The sequence below is a fragment of the Bos javanicus genome, chromosome 19, assembly GCF_032452875.1.
Source record: "Bos javanicus breed banteng chromosome 19, ARS-OSU_banteng_1.0, whole genome shotgun sequence".
Classification (NCBI taxonomy): domain Eukaryota; kingdom Metazoa; phylum Chordata; class Mammalia; order Artiodactyla; family Bovidae; genus Bos; species Bos javanicus.
This window is the reverse complement of record NC_083886.1, coordinates 22,606,138-22,630,719: the sequence shown is the minus strand read 5'-3', so window position 1 is coordinate 22,630,719 and position 24,582 is coordinate 22,606,138. Positions and strand designations below refer to the sequence as shown.

At 49.4% G+C, this 24,582-nt stretch overlaps 1 protein-coding gene across 3 annotated transcripts in view; it reads left to right on the top strand.

The window, feature by feature from the left end:
• Positions 1 to 69: 69 nt before the first annotated feature.
• Positions 70 to 24,582, top strand: part of SLC6A4 (solute carrier family 6 member 4) — a 34,519-nt gene continuing 10,006 nt past the window's right edge. Inside the window, exons 1-11 of one of the 3 annotated variants that reach the window (XM_061389518.1) lie at positions 70 to 1,856; positions 14,000 to 14,453; positions 16,881 to 17,015; positions 17,609 to 17,828; positions 18,745 to 18,883; positions 19,372 to 19,506; positions 19,844 to 19,947; positions 21,015 to 21,142; positions 22,169 to 22,281; positions 23,057 to 23,188; positions 24,193 to 24,292. In XM_061389518.1, the coding sequence (XP_061245502.1) occupies positions 14,111 to 14,453; positions 16,881 to 17,015; positions 17,609 to 17,828; positions 18,745 to 18,883; positions 19,372 to 19,506; positions 19,844 to 19,947; positions 21,015 to 21,142; positions 22,169 to 22,281; positions 23,057 to 23,188; positions 24,193 to 24,292 (1,549 nt within the window). In that variant the 5' untranslated portion in view covers positions 70 to 1,856; positions 14,000 to 14,110. Of the gene's footprint in view, positions 1,857 to 13,148; positions 13,631 to 13,999; positions 14,454 to 16,880; positions 17,016 to 17,608; positions 17,829 to 18,744; positions 18,884 to 19,371; positions 19,507 to 19,843; positions 19,948 to 21,014; positions 21,143 to 22,168; positions 22,282 to 23,056; positions 23,189 to 24,192; positions 24,293 to 24,582 lie in introns of those variants that run through there. The other 2 variants (XM_061389519.1, XM_061389520.1) reach the window with 2 other exon arrangements.

Here is a 24,582-nt window from a genome sequence, read left to right as displayed (position 1 = left end):
GAGCTGGGGTTTCACCCAAGTCCCGTGGTCTAGGTCAGCACCACACCCAAGAAAACAGTTCTGAGAGGGGCTGGGAGGGAGGGAGACTGCGCAAGAATGGGTATTAGGGTCTCGGAAGAAGGTCATGAGTGGTCAACAGGCTCGGGAGACTCTGGCATGGTGTTGAAAGGCCACACTAAGCCAACGTGGAGGACAGACTGGGTGGAGACGAGAGTCTCAGCCAAGGGCTGGGGTCCCAGTCCCCTCCCAGGCCCTTCTCAGAACCACACCTTACATTTGTTACACTCGTTCACACAGTGGTCACACACAGTGTCCATCTGAAGGGAGGGGCTGCCTGACGTGGGCCTCTCATCCCAGGATATGACCCAGGGATGAACTGCCCAAATTTCCCTGGGAGTCGCCATCCCCGCTCTGCTTGCAATCCCCACCCTGACGTCTAGGTGGCGCCAGAATCTCACACTGATTCCTCCCAGGTTGGGGCGCCAACCACGCCCAGTGAAGGTTGTTTCAACTCGGTCCCTGCAGACTCCAGGTCCACTCAGCCGGATTCTCCCTCAGTTTTCTGGGTTCTGTTCAGTCCAAGCAGCGAGTTGGGGGAGCGGGGAGAAAGGGGTTGCACACTTGTAACTGCTGTTTCTTTTCTGCCTTCTACTTGGCTGGGACCTTGGCCTCTAGGAAGAAGTAGGCGCGTCAGCTCTTGCCCTCCCATCTCAGCCTCAGGGACATCCGGAGCAAGTACTGCATCTGTTCTTTTCAAATGTAAAAAATAATTGTACTGAAAAGATAATTTAACATTAAGTTTATTTTTAAAGTTTTTAAAGTTATCAAAGTAATATATTGACATGATTCAACACAATAGGCTCCTGTTGGTTTTCTTCAGATAATTAAAATATTGTTACCAATTCACCCCCTCGCCCAACACCACAGGCACACACGTTTACCAGATCGCCACCCACACCCTCTGTTCTCATACTGCTTTCCACTGTAGCTGGTTAACAAGGTGGGAAAGTGCTTCATTCATTCATTTCTTCTGCTAGTATTTACCTTGAGCCACTAGGCTGGGCTGTATTGGAGGAACCGGGGATAGCGAGGAATTAATTCCTTCTGGTCCTTCTGGACCAGAGTTCAGCTGAGCTCTTCCTGGCTGGGTTCACGTCCCAGCGGTGAAGCCGGAGGGAGAGCCAAGGGCTAAGTCCCAGGAAGAAAAATAGGGCCGGATTCGGGATGGGGGTGAGGGGAGGTGTCCGTGGTCCAGAGTGATGGTTATGAGTAAGTGATATCAAGCTGAAACCTACACATAAAACTTCAGGAGCTACTGGCTGGGGAGGAACTACACCTGTGGGTTGTGGAGCAGCTCCTTCCCCGCGAGCTTAAAGAGCACGAGGGGTTAGGACTTCTGGCTCCGCTCAGCCTGCTGCTTGCCCCTCCCCGCCCCAGGCTCCCTTCTCTACTCAGAGCGCTGGTCCTCTAGGGGGGCGAGTGTGTGAATGTGTGTGTGCGTGTGTAGTGGGAGTGGGGGGTCCTTCACTTTCCCCCTCTCCGGTTCCCCGTCCACGCCTCCCCGCCCGCCACTCTCTGGAGCGCCCGCCCACCCAGCCCCCCAGCCCTCCCCATCCCCAGGAGGAAGGCAGAGCGGCGGCAGCGGGGAAACGTAAAGTTTCTGCTGCTCAAAGTGACGCAAAAATTCTTAAAGAGCTCTTTGGCGGCGGATATCTAGAGATCAGACCATGTGAGGGGCCGAGAGTACAAATAACGGCCGCGCCAGCGCCGGAACAGACAGCGGCGCCCGGGTGCCTCGACGGCGCGAGGGTCGCCGGCTCCGAAGCCCCGGACCAGCCTCCGCGGACTCCCGGCAGGTGGGTCCGCTTTCCTCCCGGCTTTTCAAGCCCACTTCTCTCCAGAACTTCATCCCGCGAGCCCCCACCCCCCCCCCCACTCCCGGGGGCGGGCGTGGGGGGTTTGGGCAGGGCTGGTGCGCACGGAGTCGGACCAGGGGACTCGGGCGTTCGATAACCTCAGAGCGCTCCTTCCTCCCCGGAGGCCTGGGGGGCGGCCCCAGTTGCCCAGGAAGGTCCTGAGCTTGGAGGCAAAAGTTGCTTTACTTTCAACCCAGGGCTTCTGTTTGCTCTTCGCTGACCGCCATCGCGTGCAGGGATGTGTGTGTGCAGGCATCTCCGCGGGTAGAGCCCTGCTGGACACAATGCCCAAATATCTAGAGAAATCTCCGAATGACACTTAAGTGGGACGAGTCTCCGTACGCTTGGGTGGTTTTCACTCGCAGAGCCGATGCACGCTCAGTCATTCAGAATTCATGTGAAACCCACAACTCCAGAGAGCTGTTCTACATGGTTGAAGTGTGTGCCCATCAGTTGCTTGAAAAATGTGTACGTTCAAATTTGTTTTCTCAAAGGCTCTCTGGAGCTAAAGAACACTAAGAAGCACATTTCTTTTTGCCCTGGGTCTTCTGTGTAATGATTTTTTTTTTTTCAGTTGGGGTTCTAAAGATTTCAGAGGGATGGGATTTCTAAGAGTCAGACCTTAAAAAGGCTTCTGTGTTAGTATTTTTATAATCAATTTTGTTCAGAAAAATGAACCAGGTTAATGGATTATTTATGAGCCTGCTAGCTCTCATCATAGTAAGAGGAGATCAAATATTTAATGTGTGTTGCCTTAACACACATTAGACATGGGGAAAATGTCTAATAAAGCGACGTTGGGATTTGTTGCTGATTGAAGTGGAGGGGGCACCGTGGGCACGTGGATGTTTGGGTTTGGGGAGTGGAGAGAAACACACAGCTTTTACTCTGTTACTCGCTTTCCCGTGAAGCCACCGGTGCTCAAAGGTTGAAGTTTTCCTGCCTGCTGACTGAGGTGGGGGTGGCTGCTTCTAGCATGGATGAGAAGGCAGGTTCTTAAGAGGTTTGTGCAAGCTGTTTGGGGCCCAGGTTTTCATTTTTTTCCCCTGAACCTGAATAGGAGCAGATTGAAACTGCTTCACAATTAATCAAAAATCCCCTCAAGTGATCCATCTAGGACATTTCGGATGTGACCCCAGCACAGATATTCAAACCCATTGCTTTCAGTCTCTTTGCTTAAAAATATTTATACTAGGGGTGAATGGCGGGGTTGGGGTTTTAAGTTTCAAACTTAAAACATTGAAGTTTTAATGCAATCAACAAAACTTCAGAATGCTTCTCTGCTTTAAGCAAACTTGATTTTTTCAAATTTTATGAGCATTTTGATGATGCTTGGAGAGGCATGTCAAAGGGTCACAAATGGTTGGGGTGACTGTGGAAGGAGGTGCTTGGCTGTGAGTGTTCTCTCTTAGAGTGGGCTTGCAGAAACATTCTAGATATGCCCCTCCAAAGAGAATCGCAAGTGATGCCGGACATTCAGCCAGTGAGTGACCATTCTCCTTCATACACTGCAAATGCTATCATTTGGGAGAACAAAGGCTGGGCTGCCTGAAGAAGTTTAATTTGGCCTAATGAATCAACAGGATATGTTCGTGAGTTGACTTTTTAAATAAAGATGACTGGGCGGCCAAAGGGCAAACTATACAGTCCTGTTTTGTCCGTTTAAGAAGGTACCTGAGACCTTAATTATTCCCTGTCACAGGTCAACTCCTCTGGGTCTCGAGGTTTTAGCTCTAAGCGAGGGGCGGGGGGCCCTGCATAACCGATGTCCATGTCTCCTCCAGTCCCCTCCGCTCACTCTGTGACTGTGACCCTCACTTCTCTGCTTTAAGCAAATTTGAGTTTAAATGATGGTGCAAAATGCCTGAGGGCCGGGACAGTCTGCCCGGATGTTTCCGTCAGATTAGGGTCCTCTGGGGACCCACGGCTTTCACTCTAAGGCCAAGGCTTTGCACACAGACATGCACAAGTCCTGCAGTTGAGCCTTGTCCAGCCAACAGGGGCCTGAGTTCCCTGACTCCTCGAATCCCCTTTACAACTCCTCCACCTAGTGTGTGGGGCGGGAGAAACAACACGCGCCCACCTCCTCCCACACACACCCCCGAGCTTGGTGGTGTAACACAGGACAGGCTTGGGAGCCGGATCCAAGGTCTCATAAAGCGCCCTGTTCCTCTTTTCTTGGGTAAGTGATGCGGGGTCCTCTGTTGCTGTGGGGAATCCCACTTCTGGGCTTAAGCAGGCAAAGTAGAACCCTAAGGAGAGAAAACTGCCATCTTTCTAGGAAGGAAAGGTGGAAAATAGATGAAACTAGCATTTTAAAGAACTCTGGCATAAATGACTTCCCCTGGTCAGAGGGTGACCTGCTTTTCTGGGGTGGGCACAAGACCCACAGTCGGCCAGCACAGGTCCCCGCCTCCCCGCTCCACCATTTCCTGGCAGAGCTCATCAAACTGGCCTGGGCCCACATGCAGAGATGGTCCGAGTCAAGTCTCGGTGGAGGAGGCGTTCCCTCCTGCCTGCTCTTCGTCAGCTGTCAGCGCCTGGGAAGATGAAGGCTTATTTACTGAACACCAGCAGCATCTCTGTAAGCCAGGTGCTTCCCACCCTGTGTCTAATGGGGTAACAAACCCAGTGGAGATAAGACCTGTGCGAAGTGGTCTGGCTGCTTTATTTTCTTCTCTTTGGCTCTGCTGGAACCCGGTAGCAGCTCCCTCGCTGCCACCCAACCCTGGACAAGGGGCACTCAGCTGTGGGTATTTAAGCCATTGTGCTCAGTTGTGTGTGACTCTTTGCCATCCCACACACTGTAGCCCGTTAGGCTCCTCTGTCCATGGGGTTTCCCGAGAAAATACTAGAGTGGGTTGCCATTTCCTACGGCAGGGGATCTTCCCGACTCAGAGGTCAAACCCAGGTCTCCTGCATTGCAGGCAAATTCTTTACCGATGAAGCCACCTGGGAAGCTTATCTTTCTCTTGAAACTGAAAGTGTTACTTGCCAGTTGTGCCACACTCTTCGCTACCCTGTGGACTGTAGCCCGCCAGGCTTTTCTGTTCATGGAATACCTCCAGGCAAGTATACTAGAGTGGCTAACCATTCCCTTCTCCAGGGGAGCTTCCCAAGTCAGGGACCGAACCCACATTGTAGGTATCCCACATTGTAGGTGGATTTGTTTTTTTTTTTTTTTTTTACCATCTGAGCCACCAGGGAAGCCCCAGCGGTGCCTGGGATAGCTGACTGTAGTATTTAAGCCATAGAATTTTCTAAAAGCCAGGACAGGATAGCTCTCCATTAACCCCCCAAACAGAGTGAGAGAGAAAGCCCAGAGACATGGAGACAGGAAGGTGGTGTCCCAGGGCCAGCTTGATGGCCAGGGTCCCCAGGCACTGACATGTGGCAAGTGGCATGGGGAAGGTCTCCAGGGATCCTGAGGTCCAGGTCTTTGTGTCATTATTTGAGGTCGGAAGGGAAGAGGTGGGGGGTGTGACAAGGCCAGTGGCAGATGTGGGAGAGCTGCTTGTGTGCTTTGGGTGAACCCTGAGCTGGAGGCTGGTAGGTGGGCTCGGGGAGAGAGAGCTGGTCACTGGGCCTTTGCCTCCTTGTGTTGTGTGGTCTTTCTGGGCGTATTCAAGGAAAAAGAAAATTGTACTTTGCTAGGGAAGGAGAAGGCAATAGCACCCCACTCCAGTACTCTTGCCTGGAAAATCCCATGGATGGAGGAGCCTGGTAGGCTGCAGTCCATGGGGTTTCGAAGAGTCGGACACGATTGAGTGACTTCACTTTCACTTTTCATTTTCATGCATTGGAGGAGGAAATGGCAACCCACTCCAGTGTTCTTGCCTGGAGAATCCCAGGGACGGGGGAGCCTGGTGGGCTGCCGTCTAAGGGGTTGCACAGAGTCGGACACCACTGAAGCGACTTAGCAGCAGGGAAGCTGCTGCAAGAAAATAAACATTCCTACCCCCACCCCCGCCCCCAAGGGATTCCCTAAAATCAGGGAAGGGCAGAGTTGGAAGGGGACTTGTTGACAATCTGCTCCAAGTCCCCCATGGCTTGTTCAAATTCGCCACAGCCCTGAGGACCTGGCCAGGCCTTAAACTTGAGTCTCCTGAACTTTTCCCTCCACTGGGTGTGTTGTGTTAACGGCTAATTGAGTTAGCTGGCTCTTTTCCTTGTTTCAGAGGAGAGGAGCTGGGGCAGGAAGGAAAGAGAGAGGCGGGGGAGAGAGAGGGGCGAGAGGAGATTCGCTATTCCAGGCTGCGGCGAGCTTTGACTGAATGGAGGTTTCTCAGCCCGTCCCAGGGGCAGAATTCTTTTTCTCCCCTCAGTGTCTTATACTGAAAATTTTCAACTGAAAAGTTGGAGAAATGGTCCCCTGAAGCTTCACCCAGATTCACCACATTTTGCCACTTTTGTGCATGTACTTTCTAATTAGACACATGTCCAATTTTTACATATTTAACACATAATTTGATACTGTGTATAATATAATTAATGAAATGATTATACTACATATATAATTTTGTTGTTGAACCTGTGAAAATTTGCAGACATCCAAATACTTCACCCCGAATGCCTTTTTTTAAAGATATTCAGCACTTAATTATAAAATAAGCCTTGTGTAAGATCATTTTGCCCAACTGCAGACTAATGTAAGTATTCTGAGTGCATTTTAGGTCGGCTAGGCTAAGCTATAATGGTTGGTCGCTTAGGTATATTAAATGCATTTTTTTTTCCACCCCTGAATTCTTCAGCTTGTGTTTCCTAAGCCCAAGGACATTCTCCTACATAACCAGAGCCCTGTTGTTATCACATCTAAAAAAGTTAACATTGATAAAATATTCTTATAGAATGTACAGTCCATATTCAAATTTCCTCCACCATCTCAGTGATGTCCGTTTTAGCTCAAAGCATTACTTTTTGCGACCATCAACTCCTAGGGATGAGGAACAACCTCTTGCCCTGATTTCACTGCATCTGAGAATCAGATCAATTCTGAGTCATCATGAACTGATTCTTCGTGAGTGTCCCCGAACCATGTGTGTGACATGTTGTAAAACACATTTCAGAACTTGTAGGAGCACAGGCACCTTCAAGCAACATTACCCAAATCACGGACAACTTGTGGCTTGAGGGCACCCCCGTGCCCCCCTCCACCCTGCTGCCAGACCCCATCTGTCCCTTCACTCGGCTCCCCCCCGCCCCCACTCAGAGAAATGGCCCCAGTTCCCCCTTCCCGTCATCGTCACTCACATTGTATTTAATTCCACTTCCAATCCCTTTCTCCTCCCCTCCTCTCTCCCACCAGCTGCCACAGGTAAATCCGCCCTTGTTTCATAACACCCTGTCCCTGGGGCTGGTTTTCTTTCTCTCTCCCCCTTGACTTCCTTTGTGGGTCTAATCCTGTCTGTCTCACACAAAAATAGTTTAGTAATACACCTGTCTTAAGGAAAAGGAAACTCCTGTGTTTGGAAATGCTCCCAGGTGTTTTTGAAAGCTTGATTTCTACTTATGGCATAAATCGCCTTGTAACAAAGAGGATTTAGAAGGTGTAAGCGATACTCCTCATTCTGCCTAATCGAACACGTCACCTGTTCGAGTTTCCCAAGTCTCTTTCCTGGCCTTGTCCACACCAACACAGATGGCAGCCCCGGAATGAAAGCTTTCTGCAAAAAGTTGCAAGTTGTGTAGTTAAATGTAATAAAGGATCTGTGACCTCAACCTGTAAAGGCACTTCCACAGATTCTACAGACGAGTCTCTCTACCTCCTTATTCTCCTCTCCTTAAATTTAGTTTTCCTCAGGAACCAGAAAGAATGGTAAACAACTTCTAATGAGTTTGTCACCTCCCATCTCCTTACATTTTAGATGTTTTAGTATCTTTTGGTTAAACAAGGGTTTTGTAAACTAGCTTAGGAGGTTAACCACCATTTGCAACATTTCCTTCTGTGGGTTGAAAATACACCGCAAGTTCCAAACCAGCAACTCACGAAGGAGTGTCTGGAACACAAACCTTTGATGGGCATGCCTGCTGGTACTTGTTCAAGGCCTAACAGCACAACCTGGGCTCCTCTTTATCCTGGACATGCCGCCAGTCTTTTCCATTCCAGAGTTGATTACCGTTGTTGTGGTTGTGATGGTCCTTTCTCCACCCCGGAGATGCTCAGCAGATCTTCCTGATGGGTGAGGAGGGAGGAGGGGCAGACCCCCTGAGGATAGGACCCGGGAAGAAAGAGTAGAGGCTCACCTGAGCCTCACACCTGCCAGCATGGCCCGAGCCCAAGAAACCCAAAATCAACCCAGAGACCCTCTGGGCTGGGAGCGTGCACACACCTGGTCAGCAGGAATTTGAGGCCAAAATGTATAAGTCATGGCCTGGAGATGCAAAGAAACTGGACACAAAAGGATAATAAATGATGCTTGATAATCAGTGAGGAATGACAGATGAGATCATCTTGGGCTGGGGTGGTGAGAGAAGGCTACATGGAGGAGGTGGATAGAAACTTAAGCCAGGCCTGGAGAACTTAGGATGATTAGAGGCAGCGAAGGGGTGGGGTTGGGGATGCACTGGGCATGCTCAGTGGCCCACCTGCCCCTAATAACCTGGGTACTTGCTAACAATGCAGCACCCACATGGATCTCTTTATTAGAATCTCTGAGCAAGTAGCCCAGGAATCTCCCGTTTACAAGTTTCCTAGTGATTCCAAGCCACCGATTGAGAAGAACAAGCAAGAACAGGTGAGGGCCCATGGAAGGGGATGGAGTCCATAGCTTCTGGCTCAGGGGGCCCACCTGTGCTGCGGGCAACGAATCACTAAACCTTGTGGGCTCCAGCTTCCTTCCCTGGGGTGAGAAGTAGAACAGCAGAATGGGTTGTGTACGTGTGATGGCAGAGTGGTCATCAACTCACTGTCATGCATTGGTGCTTTCCATGCACTAGACACTGAGCTAAGCATTTGTCATACTTTTATTGAAGTCCCACAACAGCCTTCAGGGAGCAGGAACTTTAATGGTCTGTTTTCACACATGAGCAAAGGGAAGGTCAGAGAGGTTAAGTAACCTGCCCAACGTCACACAGCCAGTCAATGATAGGTCTGGGATTCCGGTGCAGATCTATGCGACAGGAGAGCCCTGAGTTGTGGACACACAGACTGTTAAATGACACCCCAGGAAGGTGGTTAGTCTAGCTTTCCTATTCATGTTTACTACAGGAAGGCTATTTCTCCCTATCCACGCCAGATCCATTTCTTTTTTATTAAACAATTAATTATACTTTTGCCCAGCCTCTGGAGTGATCTTAACCCCAGCACAAATGGCTAATCCTCTCAGTTTTACCCTCTGTGTGGAGGGAAGCTTGAAGCTATCCTTCCCCAAGGAAAGTTCTGGATGGAGACCCTTTTTCCTTTCTCATGGTATCTGGCCGAGATGGCCCTGAGGATTGTAGCTTGTTTAGTTCCTCTCCAAAAAATTAAACTGTCTCTTACAAGGCACCCTTTGGGTAAGGAGATGACTGTGATAGTCATTTCTATCCCTAACATCCAAAAAACAAGAAGATTTTCTCCACTTGGTCCGTTCAGATCATGAAGTCTTTCTATGTTGTTTGAAAGGCGAGCAGGAGTCCCGGTGGCTTACGCCCTAAGACACCACACCCCTCAGAGAACTCAGCAGTCTCTTCAACAGATACAACAACAAACCTTCATTTTGCACTGTGGAGACATGGACTGGAAGCAGCAAAAATCCAGGGTCCCAAGACAGAAGCAGTGTGTGCAATAGCAGCAAAAGGAGGACCATTAAAACCCAAGGACAATTCGAAGCTAAAGACGCAAGGTATCTGAACACGCTGCATCCAGTCAGCAGAAACCTCGGTTTACAGCAGGTCGGCGGCAGCACTTGCAAGCAGCAGCGGCCTCTCCCTCGATCCGCATGCTGATCAGATTCTGGCCTGCTACCATGGACTCCTTGAAGGCAGGACCAGGCCTGCCTTGTCTGCAAGAGCCTTAGGTATAGTAGGCGGGCAGTATGTGTCTACTGAATTAGGCCCAATCCGTGGCAGCGGGCCAGGCTCAGTGTTGACTGAACATATACAGGCATATATGTTTGCTGTGTTTAGTAAACATATATGTTTAGTGTTTGTTATACGCGCAGTATAACCCTATACCGTGTTACAGGGCTCTGCAACTTTTATCATCCTTGGTGTTGTGGGAACTTTAGACTCCCTCTGAATAGAGAGTACAAATTGCCACTTGGCTCTATAACCTATAATTAATCTTATCTCAGCAGTAAACCCATAATTCTGGTTTTGGTGGGGGGTAGGGAGGTGTTTTCATGTATTTGTTTTTTTTGGAAAATGAAAGTGAGTGTCCCAAGAGATGAACTCACTTTGATCTGGACATGTGACGTCAAAGTACAAAATTTCTGTAGTGTTTCTGCTTAGAATGTGCTGAGGGGGGTCAAACAGACAAGTAGAGTCATGGGCATCTCCAGAGGGCTGGGTGGTTTCATGACTCATCCATAATTATCTGCTTGTTCAGTTACTGGTTCCCCTGGCTACACAGACCGAGCTTGTGGAAAAAGGAATGGAGATGTGATCAGGAGAAGTTGAAATGGAAACAGTTCTTTGTACTAGGGGCGGGGAGGTGGGGTGAGTAGGCCCACCCCCTGGGCTGGGAGGAAGCAGGGCTGTAAACAGACAGTCTTGGCATCCTGTCACCGGCACCCCTGTGTGGCCCCTCGTGTGCAGAGTCGCGGGGCGGCGGTACGTCCTGGGCGTCAGGCCGTGGTCCCACCGTGGAGCTGGGTGACCCACCCTCAGCCCATCACCTGCTCAGCCTGGGAAAACGGCACGTATCCCAGATGCACACGCAGGCTTCTGGGGCTGTTTCTGGCCACAGGGAATCTCATGTCTCCAGGAGGAGGTCACAGCTGCAACAGTGACCTCCTTTGCAGTCTCTCTACCCAGCAGGATAAAAATACCTTTAAAAAAAAGAAAAGAAAAGAAAGCTTTCAAGAGAGCGTTCTTAGAAACCAACCTTCTTAACATCTCTTCCTTCTATATTCCTGGGCTGGCTCACTCTCAACTACTGCTATCTGCTGGTCTCAGGGGGAGAAGCTGGTCAGTGCTCTGCAGAACCAGGGAAGTGGGAAAGGAGTCTGGTTCCACAGGCAGCATCCTGTATGTAGAAAGGGGCCCAGGTCCCGCCACCTATCTGCTCCTGGCTGACAGATTAGTCCCTGGGAGGGGGTTCTTTCTGAAAGGTAGAGGAGTGAGTTGAAGAAAAGGAGACGAGCATCTCCTTCCTGTTTGGTGGCTTCGTGTGGCTGAGCTTATCTTCTTGCACCTCAGGGTCTTTGACTGGGGTGGGAGAACCCCGGAAAGCAGAGCTGGATAGAGAGACACCACCCTCAGGGGAGAGGCAACCTCAAGTCATGACTGGGCTAAAGGACCCTCTGAATAGGTTTTCTTATGTGGGCCATTTCAGCTGTTGATAAAACTTTTTTTTTTTTTTTAATGCTGAGGGATATTTCAGGAAAATAAGACATTGTAATGCACAGCAACAATAGTCTGGTGTATTTCTCTTTTAGGAGTTGCTCATAACAGTTGCCAAGAAATCGGGATCCTTAGGGGCTGAACCCTAGAGGACCCTGAAGAACATACATTGCCACCCTCTCCCCACAGAGTTCACCAGCTCACGCACATTCTCCAGCTTCTTGCAGAGTGCCCCAAGGGAGGAAGCAAATAAAGTCTAGAACAACACAGGACTCCTGCAGCAGGGGGGTGACAGAACCACTGGCTGGCTAAACGGTTATTCCCCCGCTAACATGTCCTTCCCAGACGGGTGGTTTTCCTCCTAGAGAGCGTGGTAGACGTGCTGGAGGAAGGTTGGGTGATGATCTTTGAGCTTCAATTTTAAATGAGAGGCAAGTTGCAGCATTAAAGGTTGGGAAACATCCCTACAGAAAATTTGGGGCAAAATTTTGAAGATGGAGAAAGGAAGACCTGGGTCACTGGCAAGATCTGTCAGCTGGCTGCCACCTGACCATCCGCACCTGGTAAAGCTCTTTATCTCTGCCATCTGGTCTGTAGGTTCTTCAGTTTAATGTAGAAAACATGTCATTTAGAGGCCAGAGGCAAGTACAAAAGCCTTCTCCAAACAACACAACCAGAGACTGCCAAGTTCAGGTTTAACTGTGTATTTAAATATATTGATACCTCATCATCTCTCTCCAAAAAAAAAAAAAAAATTAAAAATCCCTTAGCCTGGTGAATGCTTCCTCATGGTGGATGAGAGGATGTGTTCTTATTTTAGAAGTCCATCAAGTCTAGTTGAGGTCCTGGGGAAGGTGGGATGGGTGGGGTGATGGGGAAGGCTGGACAGAGGCATCAAGGTAAGCAGAATGGATTTTTATCTAGATCACTCTTTGTCAGAAATTCATTTCCTTCTCTAGGTCACGTTTGCCTCCTTGAGCTGAGGATAGAGTTGGGGGTGGGAGCCAGTTAGATCGAGTAGAGCCCAGGACACCTACCTCACACTTCCTATACACACACACCCTCGCTATATAGAGCTGGTTTCTCTCTCGTTGCTCTAATATTTTTGGATCAATCAATCAATGCCTTTAAATTTTTTGTTTTCTACTTTACAGAAAGAAACTACACAGTCAGCAAGGAACTCTAGTTACTTGCATCCCCTGTTTTCATTTCTAATCCTTACCAATATTTATGTACATAGTCATCAGTGTGAAGCAACTACTGTGTTCTAATTTTTCACTTACTACGTGTTTGTCTCTACATGTCCACATGTAGGTAGTTATAGTCAGTGAAAGCCCCACCAGGGTAAGAGACATTCACTGCCATTTTTACAAAGTCCCAGTTCCTAGTCAACCTCTGACTGTTGAATTTAGAAGATTCATGTCAGACCTTTGCAGTTACAAACAGCAGTAGCAGTCATCCCTAGACACCTTTTCCTAGAAAGGTATAATGTGATTTGAATTAAGCCGAAACGTGTCTAACTGCAAACTGTTTCAGAGTTTGAAAAGTTCAAGTCCAGAAGGTCAAAGTCAGCTGGAAGGTCCTGGCTCCTTACTACTTTATAACTGGTATAGGCTTGAAGTCCAAAAGGGCTCGGATTTCTACCCCATGTAGAAATCTCAGGGAGCTGAGCTGACTTCCCTGCACCCTGGCCCACGGCAGTGACATAAAGGCGTGGCAGCCCTGAGGCACATAGGGACGGACACCAGCCACTTTGGCATCCGTAACCTCTGCGCTCCTCTCTCTGGCTCTTCTGGCGTGAATGAGAGGTGACCCTGCCTGCCCACTGTCACAAAATAACAAGTGGCTTAGCCCCAAGAGTTGCTGGGCATGGCAAGAAGAATAAATGGTGAGCACCACTGCCATTTAAGGCTCAGCCAGACTTGCAGAGGCAGATGGGAGTGCAGAAAGGGGAGGTACAGGTGGACTGCACACAGCTAGAGGCAGCTCAGACCTGCCCAGGGGCGTCCGCGAGCTGGGCTCCTGCAAGAGTGAAAAAGTCTGCACTGAAGGAGCTAGGGGCGCCTAACAAAGGTGGCCTTTTCACCTCTCTCCTACGCTCCAAATCACACCTGTAGCTGGTATGAAATATACTTTCGAGTGTTCAATTTAAATGATGGAGAGGACTATCCTATTTGCTGCCAGAAACTGCTTCTTTGTTACTTTTTTCCCAGCATAGCATCCAAGACAAAGTAAGTGTTCTGTGAAGCTTTGTGGGACCTTTGCTCTTCTGAGTCCCCGGTAAACTCCAGGGTGGGGTTCCAGTCCCTCAGCTGAAGTCAATACTTTGTTCTTAATGGAGCCTATGAAAAACCTGGGTTATTTGCTATCTATTTTCGATTGCCTGTTTTTTTTTTTTTTCTTTTAAAACTACTCGGTTGTGATTTGATACCTAGCATGGGTTGAAAAATGTTGATTTTATTGACTCTTATGTAGCAAATAGGATATCTCTCGTTTAACAGATGGCTTTGTGATCCCATTACCTGATGTAGTTCAAGATGTATGATGAGTTACCAAAGACAAGTAAAACACCCTATTCTGTTCTTTTGCCTTTCCAACAGCACTCTCAGTCCCACTGATACAAAGTTCTGAGGAGATCCACAGATCTGAGCACCAAGAATTCAGGTCGGTCCTTGGCCCATGGGTGTCAGCATCACCTCCTAGCCAGCAGGATGGAGACCACCCCCTTAAATTCCCAGAAGGAGCTATCAGCGTGTAAGGATGGAGAAGATTGTCAGGAAAATGGGGTTCTACAGAAGGGTGTCCCCGCCCCTGGGGATAAGGCAGAGTCCGGCCAGATCTCCAACGGGTACTCAGCGGTTCCGAACCCTGGCGCAGGAGACGACACTCAGCACTCCATCCCGGCTGCCACCACTGCCCTAGTGGCTGAGGTTCATCCAGCAGAGCGGGAGACCTGGGGCAAGAAGGTGGATTTCCTCCTCTCTGTCATTGGCTATGCTGTGGACCTGGGCAACGTCTGGCGCTTTCCCTACATTTGTTACCAGAATGGAGGGGGTCAGTATCATGGGCTGTGGGCAGAGGCTCTGACCCAGGGGTGGTCTGTAGGTCCTCTTGGGAGGCCAGAAGATAGATCATGTCTTTCCTACCTTGTTTAACTGATATGAGTCTGGGAATGTGGTTGCTTAGACTTTCAAGCTAGTCTGCGTGGGCCTGTGTGTGTACTAAGTCGCTTCAGTTGTGTCCAACTCTTTGCGACCCCATGGACTGGAGCCAACCAGGCTCCTCTGTGTGTGGGATTCTCCAGGCAAGAATGCTGGAGTGGGTTGCCATGCCCTCCTCCAGGGGATCTTCCCAACTCAGGGACCGAACCCACATCTCTTGGTGTCTCCTGCACTGGCATTGGTGGATTCTTTACCACTAGTGCCACCTGGGAAGCCCCCAAGCTAGTCTAAGAGAAAACAAATCTCCACTAAACCAAAACTGTAAATTTAGGCATGTCTGTGGCTCCCTGGGTCATGAAGTTGAATGAAAGCTCCCCTGAAGCTCACCTCACCAGACTTTCAGCGTCGTTAGCACTCCATCTGTGGAGGAGCTCCTCCTCTCGTCCCTGCCTTACACAAGCCCTGCTCTCGACCAAGGAGACGCAAGGGAATGAGCACCAGTACTATGCTGAGTTCTTTCATTCCTGCTGACTGGTTTTGCTCACAGGAGTCAAGAGCTGTTGGATCTGTGAAAGAAGTTGGGAAGTGGCTCCAGGGTCCCCGACCCTCCTGGACCTTTGGACCTGTGTGAGCTCAGGGCAACAGCTCAGGTCCAGAGTCTAAAGTCACAGTCTGGGTGAGATCTGTAGCTGAACCCAGCCACGTTAATGCCAAACCCAACCCATATATGGACATGCCTTATATCTCCTCCAAGAGTGTTAGATTTTTCAGGAAAGATGACTTCTTGTTCCTCCTTCTATCCCTAATGCCTCCAGAGCAGTTTATTTATAGATTATCAAAACTAGTAGCTGACTGTAGGCATGGACATGGGAGCCCCAGAGCAGAGCAGGGTAGAGGAATGAGTAGGGGTGGGGCCTCTGTTTTGACAGTGGGCTTGCTGTAGGAACAGGAAAAGGACCAGAAATGGGAATCAGATCAGTCAGTATTTGACGTGGGCTCTGCTAACAGATTTAGGAGGGCAGTTAAAATGAGGTTTGAGGGGTAGTTCTTTTGGGTCCCCTCATTTCCTCCATGACCAGACAGAGTTGCCTGGATTTGCTGCATCTTTTAAGGACTTGGGTCCATTACCTGCAATGGCCATTCCAGTGTGAGGGCCACGGGGTGCTTTGGGAAGCCCAGTCCTCCCAGCCTGGGAAGAGTGGAAGTTGGAATCATCTTATCTCCAGCTTGGGAGGACTCACCTTTAGCCTGAGTATTATATAAGGGGCTGGGTCACCCTTGATGTTTCCCCTACACTCATTCCCTATGTGAAACCAGTCAAGCAAACCCTCTGGACAGATGCCACCATGAGAACACAATGCGGTTCTTGTTCTCAGGCCAGGTTTACCCAGCATGACTGTAAGTTAGGTGAGACCTTTCTGAGTTGCACAGATTTCAGGTTTCTAGGTTCAGAGTACTTCACTGGAGGGAAAGTTCTCAGGGAAAATCACAGGCAGCCCACCCTTTGGGCTGAAACTCAGGCTGCAGGTGAGCAGTGTGGTGTTTCCAGGTCTCGTGTCAGCCACGAGCACCGCAGACACCAGCATCTCCAGTGAGGCGCAGTTCTGCTCCTTTCCATTCTGTCGTGAACTACCTGCCTGTTCCAGCTACACCCACAAATCTGGCTCAGGAGGGAGCATTCTGGCTCTGTGGAATGATGGAAATATAACCAAATATTAATAATCAAGTGTCTGGAGCCAGGATACAGATGAACAAAGAGAGTAATTCAGTGACCATAGACTATGACAGCTATTGTACAGTTTGTCACAGGAAATCTGTTCCAGGGTCCCAAGCACTGGTCCATGTACTGGCTGCATCAGAATCACTTGGGGAGCTTAAAGATCTGTTACACCCATATCTGAAGCTTTTGCTGCAGGAGGTCAGGGTGGGTGTGCACTTTTAAGCTTACCTGTGAGTCTGATGTGTGGGCTGGGTTTGGGAACCTCAGTTCTCAACCCTCCTCTTCTGGTAGAGGAAATAGGGGCCCAGAGAAGGGTCCTTCTGACAGTTAGCCGTGGAGCTGGTCCCAGTGCCTGTTGTGTTGACTCCTAGACCCAGCTTCCTTCCCACGTACTCTCTGCCACCACCCAAACCTCACTTCTCTGTGGAGCTCTGTCCATGACTTCCGGCAGTGCCCTGAGACAGGGGAGCAGTGTGCGGGCCTCTCAGGACAGGGTGGCTTCACAGCTCTGGAGCATCAGATGTCTCTGCATATCCAGGTCATCTGGGCTGTCCTGGACACCTGTGGGCAGGGAGTGAAACTGTCTTTCCTCTGCCTCAGGGGCGTTCCTCCTTCCCTACACTATCATGGCCATTTTTGGGGGGATCCCGCTCTTCTACATGGAGCTCGCACTGGGGCAGTACCACCGAAATGGATGCATTTCGATATGGACAAAAATCTGCCCAATTTTCAAAGGTAAGAGAAAGGCTTGGGTGGTTGGGTGGGTGAGTGGGTCCATCAAGGAAGTGACGATTTCCATCACTGGGTGGGAGCTGGGGACCTCCTGGAATCAGTTAGACCTCAGGTATCCCTAGGAGATAACCTGAGTAATTAAGGTTTTGACTGCTTAATATGTATGAGACTGCTAAAGCAAAATAGAATAATTGGCAACTAAAAGTAAACTAAAAAGTAAACTAAGCCTCGATGGTAGGTGACTTTGGGGGAGAAGGGACGCATGTGTATGTGTGGTTAAGTCCCTTTGCTCGCTAAGTCCCTTTGCTGTCCACCTTAAGCTGTCACATTGTTTATCGGCTGTATTATAAAAAGTTTAAAAAGTAATTTCAATTTAAAAAGTAAATAGAAAAAGAAACATTAATAGCACACATACACATTTTCTATAATGTGTGATCTTGTAAATACAAGTTAGGAATTTACCACAAGGCCACTTTGCCACCGTGTCCCAGTGTTTGGGGGATGAAATGAACGGCAGCACCGCCTTTGCCACGCCCAGGCTGCCGTGCCTCGCTCCAGCTGCCCTTGAACCTGGCCCCCCTTGCCCTCTCGCGCAGGGATAGGTTGCGCCATCTGCCTCATCGCCTTCTACATCGCCTCCTACTACAACACCATCATAGCCTGGGCCCTCTACTACCTCATCTCCTCCTTCACGGAGCAGCTGCCCTGGACCAGCTGCGAGAACTCCTGGAACACTGGCAACTGCACCAACTACTTCTCCGAGGATAACATCACCTGGACGCTCCACTCAACGTCCCCTGCAGAAGAATTTTACACGTAAGTGCATGTAAGTGAGGGGGTGGCCTGTTAGGGGCAGGCCACACCCCTGGGCCTTGGCTTCTTGGGAGGCCAGTGGGGGCCAGGGACCCTTCACCTCTTGGCTGATGGTTTTTTAATTGGAGGAAAACTGCTCCGCAGTGTTGTCGGTTTCTGCTGTACAAGAACGCAAACCAGCCATAATTATACATATACCACCTCCCTCTTGAGCCTCCCTCCCCTCCCTACTGATGATTTCGGAGAGAAGCTGGCAGGGAAGGGGAGTAAATGTGGGTGAGGGGGTTGGGAGAGACTACCTTGAGTATTCCACAGTCTCGGCCTCTGTGTTGTACCCCTTTTCTGTTGTGCCCAGGCTGGTCCCTACCTTCACCTTCCAAAATTATTCCCCTGCATCAAAACTGCCCTCCCTGGGCCTTCCTCTCAGCCAGCTGTCATGGAAGCAAAACCTCCCATGACCTCAGTAGTTTGAAGCTACTCAAGAGTTTCTGGTTTCATATGTTCACATGGATCTACCCTTTGGAAGAAGATGCCTGGAGTAGGGAGTTTGCTTTAGTGCTGGAATTTCAGGCAACGGCAGCCAAAGGGTGGGAGAGGGGTCCCCTGCCACACGTACAAATCCTCATGCACTGATAAGCCAGCCGTGTTAGTCACCGGCTGGGTCCCTGCCCAGGAGGGAGACCTGACGTCTGCCTTTGGGCCGAGTGCTCTTCCCAGGGTCGGTTGGCTTGAGTGCCCTGTTCTCTTCTTCAGGATGGCCAGAGCCCCTCCCAGCTCTCCCCAAAGCTTGGTGGCCACTTGGTCCTTGCGGTGCGGTTTCCGTCTTTTCTCTTGGCCACCACCTAGAGGTGTCACACACAGTGTGTGTACTCAGGTCACGGCTCAGACCCCATCACAGGCCCTCCTTTCTCTCATTCAGGCGGCACGTCCTGCAGATCCACCGGTCGAAGGGGCTCCAGGACCTGGGGGGCCTCAGTTGGCAGCTTGTCCTGTGCATCATGTTCATCTTCACTGTTATCTACTTTAGCATCTGGAAAGGCGTCAAAACATCTGGCAAGGTGAGGAGGACTCTGGCTGCAGATCCAGAGTCTGCCCAGGGGCCCTGGAGGATCTCAAACTCAGAACTCAGTAGTCTGGACAGCCACAGACAGGGGGACGTGGTTCCCTTTACACCGAACCCATTCGGTGATTCTCAATTTCTCTTCAACCAAATCTTTTAGAAACTTCTAGAAATGGGTCAATCCCAAGAACTATTATATGATTTTTTTTATTCCTTTACTCCACTGGTAGTGTCATGACTCATAGTAGCTGCAATGCACTGGTTGCGTTACTGTCTCCTGCTGGGTGTTGTCCCTGCTTTACAGATGGGAAGTGGGTTTAGAGGCGGTACCCGCAAACGGGATCAGATCCCTGTCTGAGTCTAAAGGCCACACCACCCTGCCTTCTACAATTACAGAAGAAACAAGGTAGATCTCCTTTCTTGGAGGTTTTTAAGAATAAGACACCAGCATTCATGTGGTGATAACCTGTGTTTCCTTCCTTACAGGTGGTTTGGGTGACAGCCACCTTCCCTTACATCATTCTTTTGATCCTGCTGGTGAGGGGGGCCACCCTCCCTGGAGCCTGGAGGGGAGTTCTCTTCTATTTGAAACCCAACTGGCAGAAACTCCTAGAGACGGGGGTAAGATAATGAGGAAAGCAGTGTGCATTTGTCTGTCTATACTAACTGAAGCTAGTCCTAGGACTACAGGAACAACTAAAATGTGGGTTCAGTGGTTAAGTCTGCAGTGATGCTTTAAACTGGAACAAAGCATGCAAAGCACACTTGAGGCCACTGCATTGGTTTATGCCTCAATGACAGGCAATCATATTTGTCTGCACTTGGTATGTGGCCATCCTTACAGGGAACTCTGAGAGCCTGTTTTCTGTCTCAGCACATAGCCACGTCGAGGCACAAGGGCGCTGGCCCAGCGATGGCCTGGGTCTCGGCCCCGAACTTCACCTCTGCTCTATTACAGGTGTGGGTGGATGCAGCCGCCCAGATCTTCTTCTCTCTCGGCCCTGGCTTTGGGGTCCTACTGGCTTTTGCGAGCTACAACAAATTCCACAACAACTGTTACCAGTGAGTATCTGGGGCTGCCCCAAGCAAAGCGTGGAAGCAGAATGAACATAAGTAGCCTGGAGGAAGGCAATCAAATTGGTGGCCTCACACGTGGCCAGGCTCAGGCCATGTTGACACTCTGACCCTCAGGAGTACCACAGGTGCCTGACCAATTCACTCATGGCCAGAGCAGCCACCCAGAACACAACCTCACCCAGGCCACTCAGGAGATGAGACAGGCCCCAGACTTTTGTTTTGTGAGATTCTCTCTTTTTCAAGAAAATTAAATTCTGAAGCAGGTTTACAAAAATTGCAACATACATTAAATGTTTAGATTTGACCTGTTAATATTTAGCAAGAAAAATTGTGATGTGATATGTTATACACACACACACACAAACAATTGTGCTGTTCTGACCAACACAGAATGCTATGATTTATATGAAAATCTCATTTCAGAAATGTAACAAAACAGGTAATATTGTTCCAATTATGATTTAAATATCACTCATCATCTTTAGAGTTAATTTTGTCTTAACAGTCTGTCACAGATGATGATGTTCAGTAATCTGACTGTGCTATTCATAGGAAAATTACAGAATTTTTTTTAAAGGAGTTTACATGCATCCTAAGCAATGTGCCCTTGCATTGGGACATCAGCCTAAAGTTGTATTATGATAAGGTTCTCTCTTAAAAGTGTCAGGATGTCTTTGTGGCACTCTTACAATCTCATTTACAAATAATGTCAAAAGTCTAAATCTGAGATCTTCTCAAGCATGAGGCCAAGGCCCCCACTCTAGCTCAGGCCCTGTTTCAGAACAAGGCTTGTTTGAAATCCAGCAGTCTGTGCTCTGCTGCTTTATAGGATCTCTCTTGAAGCCACTCCTGACCTGCTGCTCTCCCCATGCCGTGCATGGTGATAACAGCAGCTTGTGCTTTGAGGCGATGCAACCTAAGAGGCTGCACCCTGGGAGGAGACAGTCTTGAAGTCTCTGTGAGCTCAACCCGTTCATCCTTGTCAGTCTGGAGACATTCTCCTCAGACTCCTGACTTAGAAATGTCTCAGTCCCTTGGGTTTTCTGCTCCAGAGACGCCCTGGTGACCAGTGCGGTGAATTGCATGACGAGCTTCGTTTCAGGATTTGTCATCTTCACAGTGCTGGGGTATATGGCTGAGATGAGGAAAGAAGATGTGTCTGAGGTGGCCAAAGATGCAGGTAGGGACCTTGGGTTCTGTTTGGGTTACTTGCTCCCACTGAACTGCTTTGCTGCTCTTTGGATCTTTACAAATATCTTAACTTTTGCATTATTTCTAATAGTTCCTCTTAAGTTTTTCAAAGGTTTTAGAGATCTAAACCCTTTCCATGTGTTCAGGCCATAGTGGGGGTGGGACAGCTCCCTTGGGGCCCAGCACTAAGGCCTTGATACACTGTGGGCTTGAGAATATGACTTGGATGATGGCTCTTAAAACTAGTGGGTCTGGGTCCTGTGATGGGTCCAAGTCTAGTAAACAAATGATTACCAGTCCTTAGAATTTCCTTTTGCAGAAAAAGAAACGTAGATGATGCAGTCACTGTACTCTACTGTGAGTTATCATGGAAAAAGACTGACAGACGCTGAGAGAGGTGATGGGATCTTGTGGATGGAGTCCCAGGGCTTCTTGCCAACGTACGTCTGTCTTCGGCCTGACGTGGTGCTCTGATCCCGTCAGCCTCATGCCCCAAACTAATGTGCCTGATTTGGACCATGGGAGGTTGAGGACATGTTCCTCATACCATCAAGAAAGTCAAAATAGCTGGAAGGCTTTGTTCTAAGACCTCTTTTATTCTAAAATCAATTTAACATTTTCTACTGTTCTGGAGCTAAAGAGAGAGCTAAGTGCTGTGAAAATTTTGGAGATCTTGGTTGGGGGGTGAGGAAAGCACAAATTTATTATATAGTAGAAACTCTTCTTCGTGTACACAGATTTGCTAGTCTTGGGGTCTCAGGTTTGTTTCCTTTCTCCACGTTGGTTGAGGACACACTCTCTTCAAGGCGGATGCTATTCCCTTCCTGCCTCCCAGGATGTCAGGATAGCCAGGTAGGGTGGTGTGGGGTGCGAGGAGGCATTTGGTACATGTCCAAGCCTGCTTCACATGTAAGGTCTTATGACAGGCGGCGTAATTGTTGGTGTGGTCATTTCCCCCGAGACATGTCTGTAGGGCAGGTCTTGGTGACCACCTCCTCCTCTCTCCCCGTCTCAGGCCCCAGCCTCCTGTTCATCACATACGCAGAAGCCATAGCCAACATGCCAGCATCCACATTCTTTGCCATCGTCTTCTTCCTGATGTTAATCACCCTGGGCTTGGACAGCACGGCAAGTGAATGGGGAGGGAAATCCAGCCCTGGGGAGGCAGGAGGAGGAAAAGGAGAAAGGGGAGGAAGAGGAAGAGGCAGCTGTACCCACTCCCTCCCGTGCTGGCCACCCCAGGCCATGCTGTCTGCTGCCCTCTGGTGCTTCGCCAGCCCCTGTTCACTTGGGCGCTTACTACCCTGTAGTACATCAGTCATTAATGGCAGCAGATCCCAACGTTTTTGGCACTAAGGGACCGGTTTAATGGAAGGCAACTACTCACCTCCTGCTGTGGGGCCCAGGCTACACGCTGGTACCAGTGCATGGCCTGGGGTTGGGGACCCCTGATTCATGGAATAATGAGGGTAAAGTGCCAGGCAAGGTCAAGAGCTCAGCACATGTGAACTGCTGTGATTGTGCTCTGTCCCTTGACCAGACTGGCAGCACCTCAAGGCCAGGGCAAGGTCCCTCTTATGTCTCAGTGCTCCGTGGCCCAGCATTCATATCATTAATATGGAATGAGTCTCAGCTTGGAGTTGGTGTTTCTGGAAAAACCAAAGTCTCCCTGAGAGACCTCATGGGAAGAAGTCCTATCCATGTGCTATACTTTCTTTCCTTGGTGTCCTTAGCGATCTAAATGATGGGGTAATATGGAGATAGGGCCAGCGAGGAGGGGGAACTGGTCATGATCAGCTTGACAGGCCACGTGGCAATCTTAACCTCTCCCTCTCTTCACTGTCCTGGAAGTAGCAGATTTGTCTCCAAGTCTCCATGATGACTGTTTGTGTGCCCCATTCAGTTTGCAGGCTTGGAGGGGGTGATCACAGCTGTGCTAGATGAGTTTCCACATGTCTGGGCCAAGCGCCGGGAGTGGTTTGTGCTTGGCGTGGTCATTACCTGCTTCTTTGGATCCCTGGTCACCTTGACTTTCGTGAGTACAACCCCCAACCAAGAGTCAGCTTTTCATTGGGCATTGGGACACTGCACGAAGCTCTTTCTTTCCAGCCCACAGGGAGCCCTGGCTTTAGGACCAAAGAGGGAGAGGCTGTTACTGCTGTTAAGAAGTTAGGCATCACGGAGAAGGAGAAAAGTTGTTTTTGGCGGCATCTGTCACTAGAATTTGGGCATGGAGCTGGAGGTTCAGCATTTTACAGCAAGTCCAACTAGATTTTTATCTGGAGAAAAACTAAGACTTGCCTTTTCAGTCTATTTCCAGTCCTTATGGCTGCTTTCTTGGGAATACTGCCCAGAATATCTGGAGGCTGGCACCTTGGGTTTGTCACGTTGTCTCCTCCAGAGAAGTTGCAATGGTGATGAAGTCAGACCTTCTCCAGTGATTTCTTTTTGAGGGGGAGGGGAGCTGAGGTAAACACTATAAAACTGTACATCAGACAGTACCTACAGGCATGGCAGGCTTGTATCCTCCTGACTCAAGGCGGATTTTGTAAATCAACTTACCTTTAGGCCATGACTCAAATGGCACTGGAGCTTCAGCAGGGCTTTGGGGACCTGTGTAGGACCCATGGGATTTGTGATTCAGGACAGAGGCAAAACCATGACCACTGGGCCCAGTGTCCGGTGTTGTAAGTTTCCCAGATTCAGTCTTTAGGGACCAGGATTCTCCAGGGTAGAGTACACAGAAGGTGTTCAGTAAACTGAAGAAAGTAGATCGAGAGGTGCTTTTCAGTTTGTCTTTAAAGCTTTGGAGTGGGGAGGAAACAAGAGAGTGACCAGTAGGGCTGGAAGAGGAGTCTGATAGGATGAGATCTTGCCTACCCTGCCAAAGCCAGTCTAAGAGGCAGGCTCTGGGGTATTTGTATTCGATCCAAGGTGAGAACTTTGCAGGATTATCCTAAGAAGTTCTTTTTGTCTCTGTTGAAAAGAGGAGGCAGTGCCTCAGCGGGCCTTGAACCAAGTTGGTGGTCTCGTTTCCAGGGCGGGGCCTATGTGGTGAAGCTGTTGGAGGAGTTCGCCACGGGACCTGCAGTGCTCACCGTGGCCCTGATTGAAGCAGTTGCTGTGTTTTGGTTCTACGGTAAGATGCTTCCTTCCACCATATCCTTCCTACACCAGCCTGTGTAGGCCCCAGAATACACAAGGGCTGGATTTGTCAGAGAAAGGCAGGCCAGTGTACAAGACATCACCTCCTGTGTGCCTTCTTCAGAAACAGGTCATTGTTTCCTCCAGACTCTGTACAACAGATTGCCTAAGCTCCTGGGAAGACTTTTTTTCTGAGTAAATGTTTACTCAGTGGACAGGCTGAGTGGTTCCCTATAGCTTATCCACAGTGGTTGCTTAAGATCTGACAGACACAGTTTAGGAGCT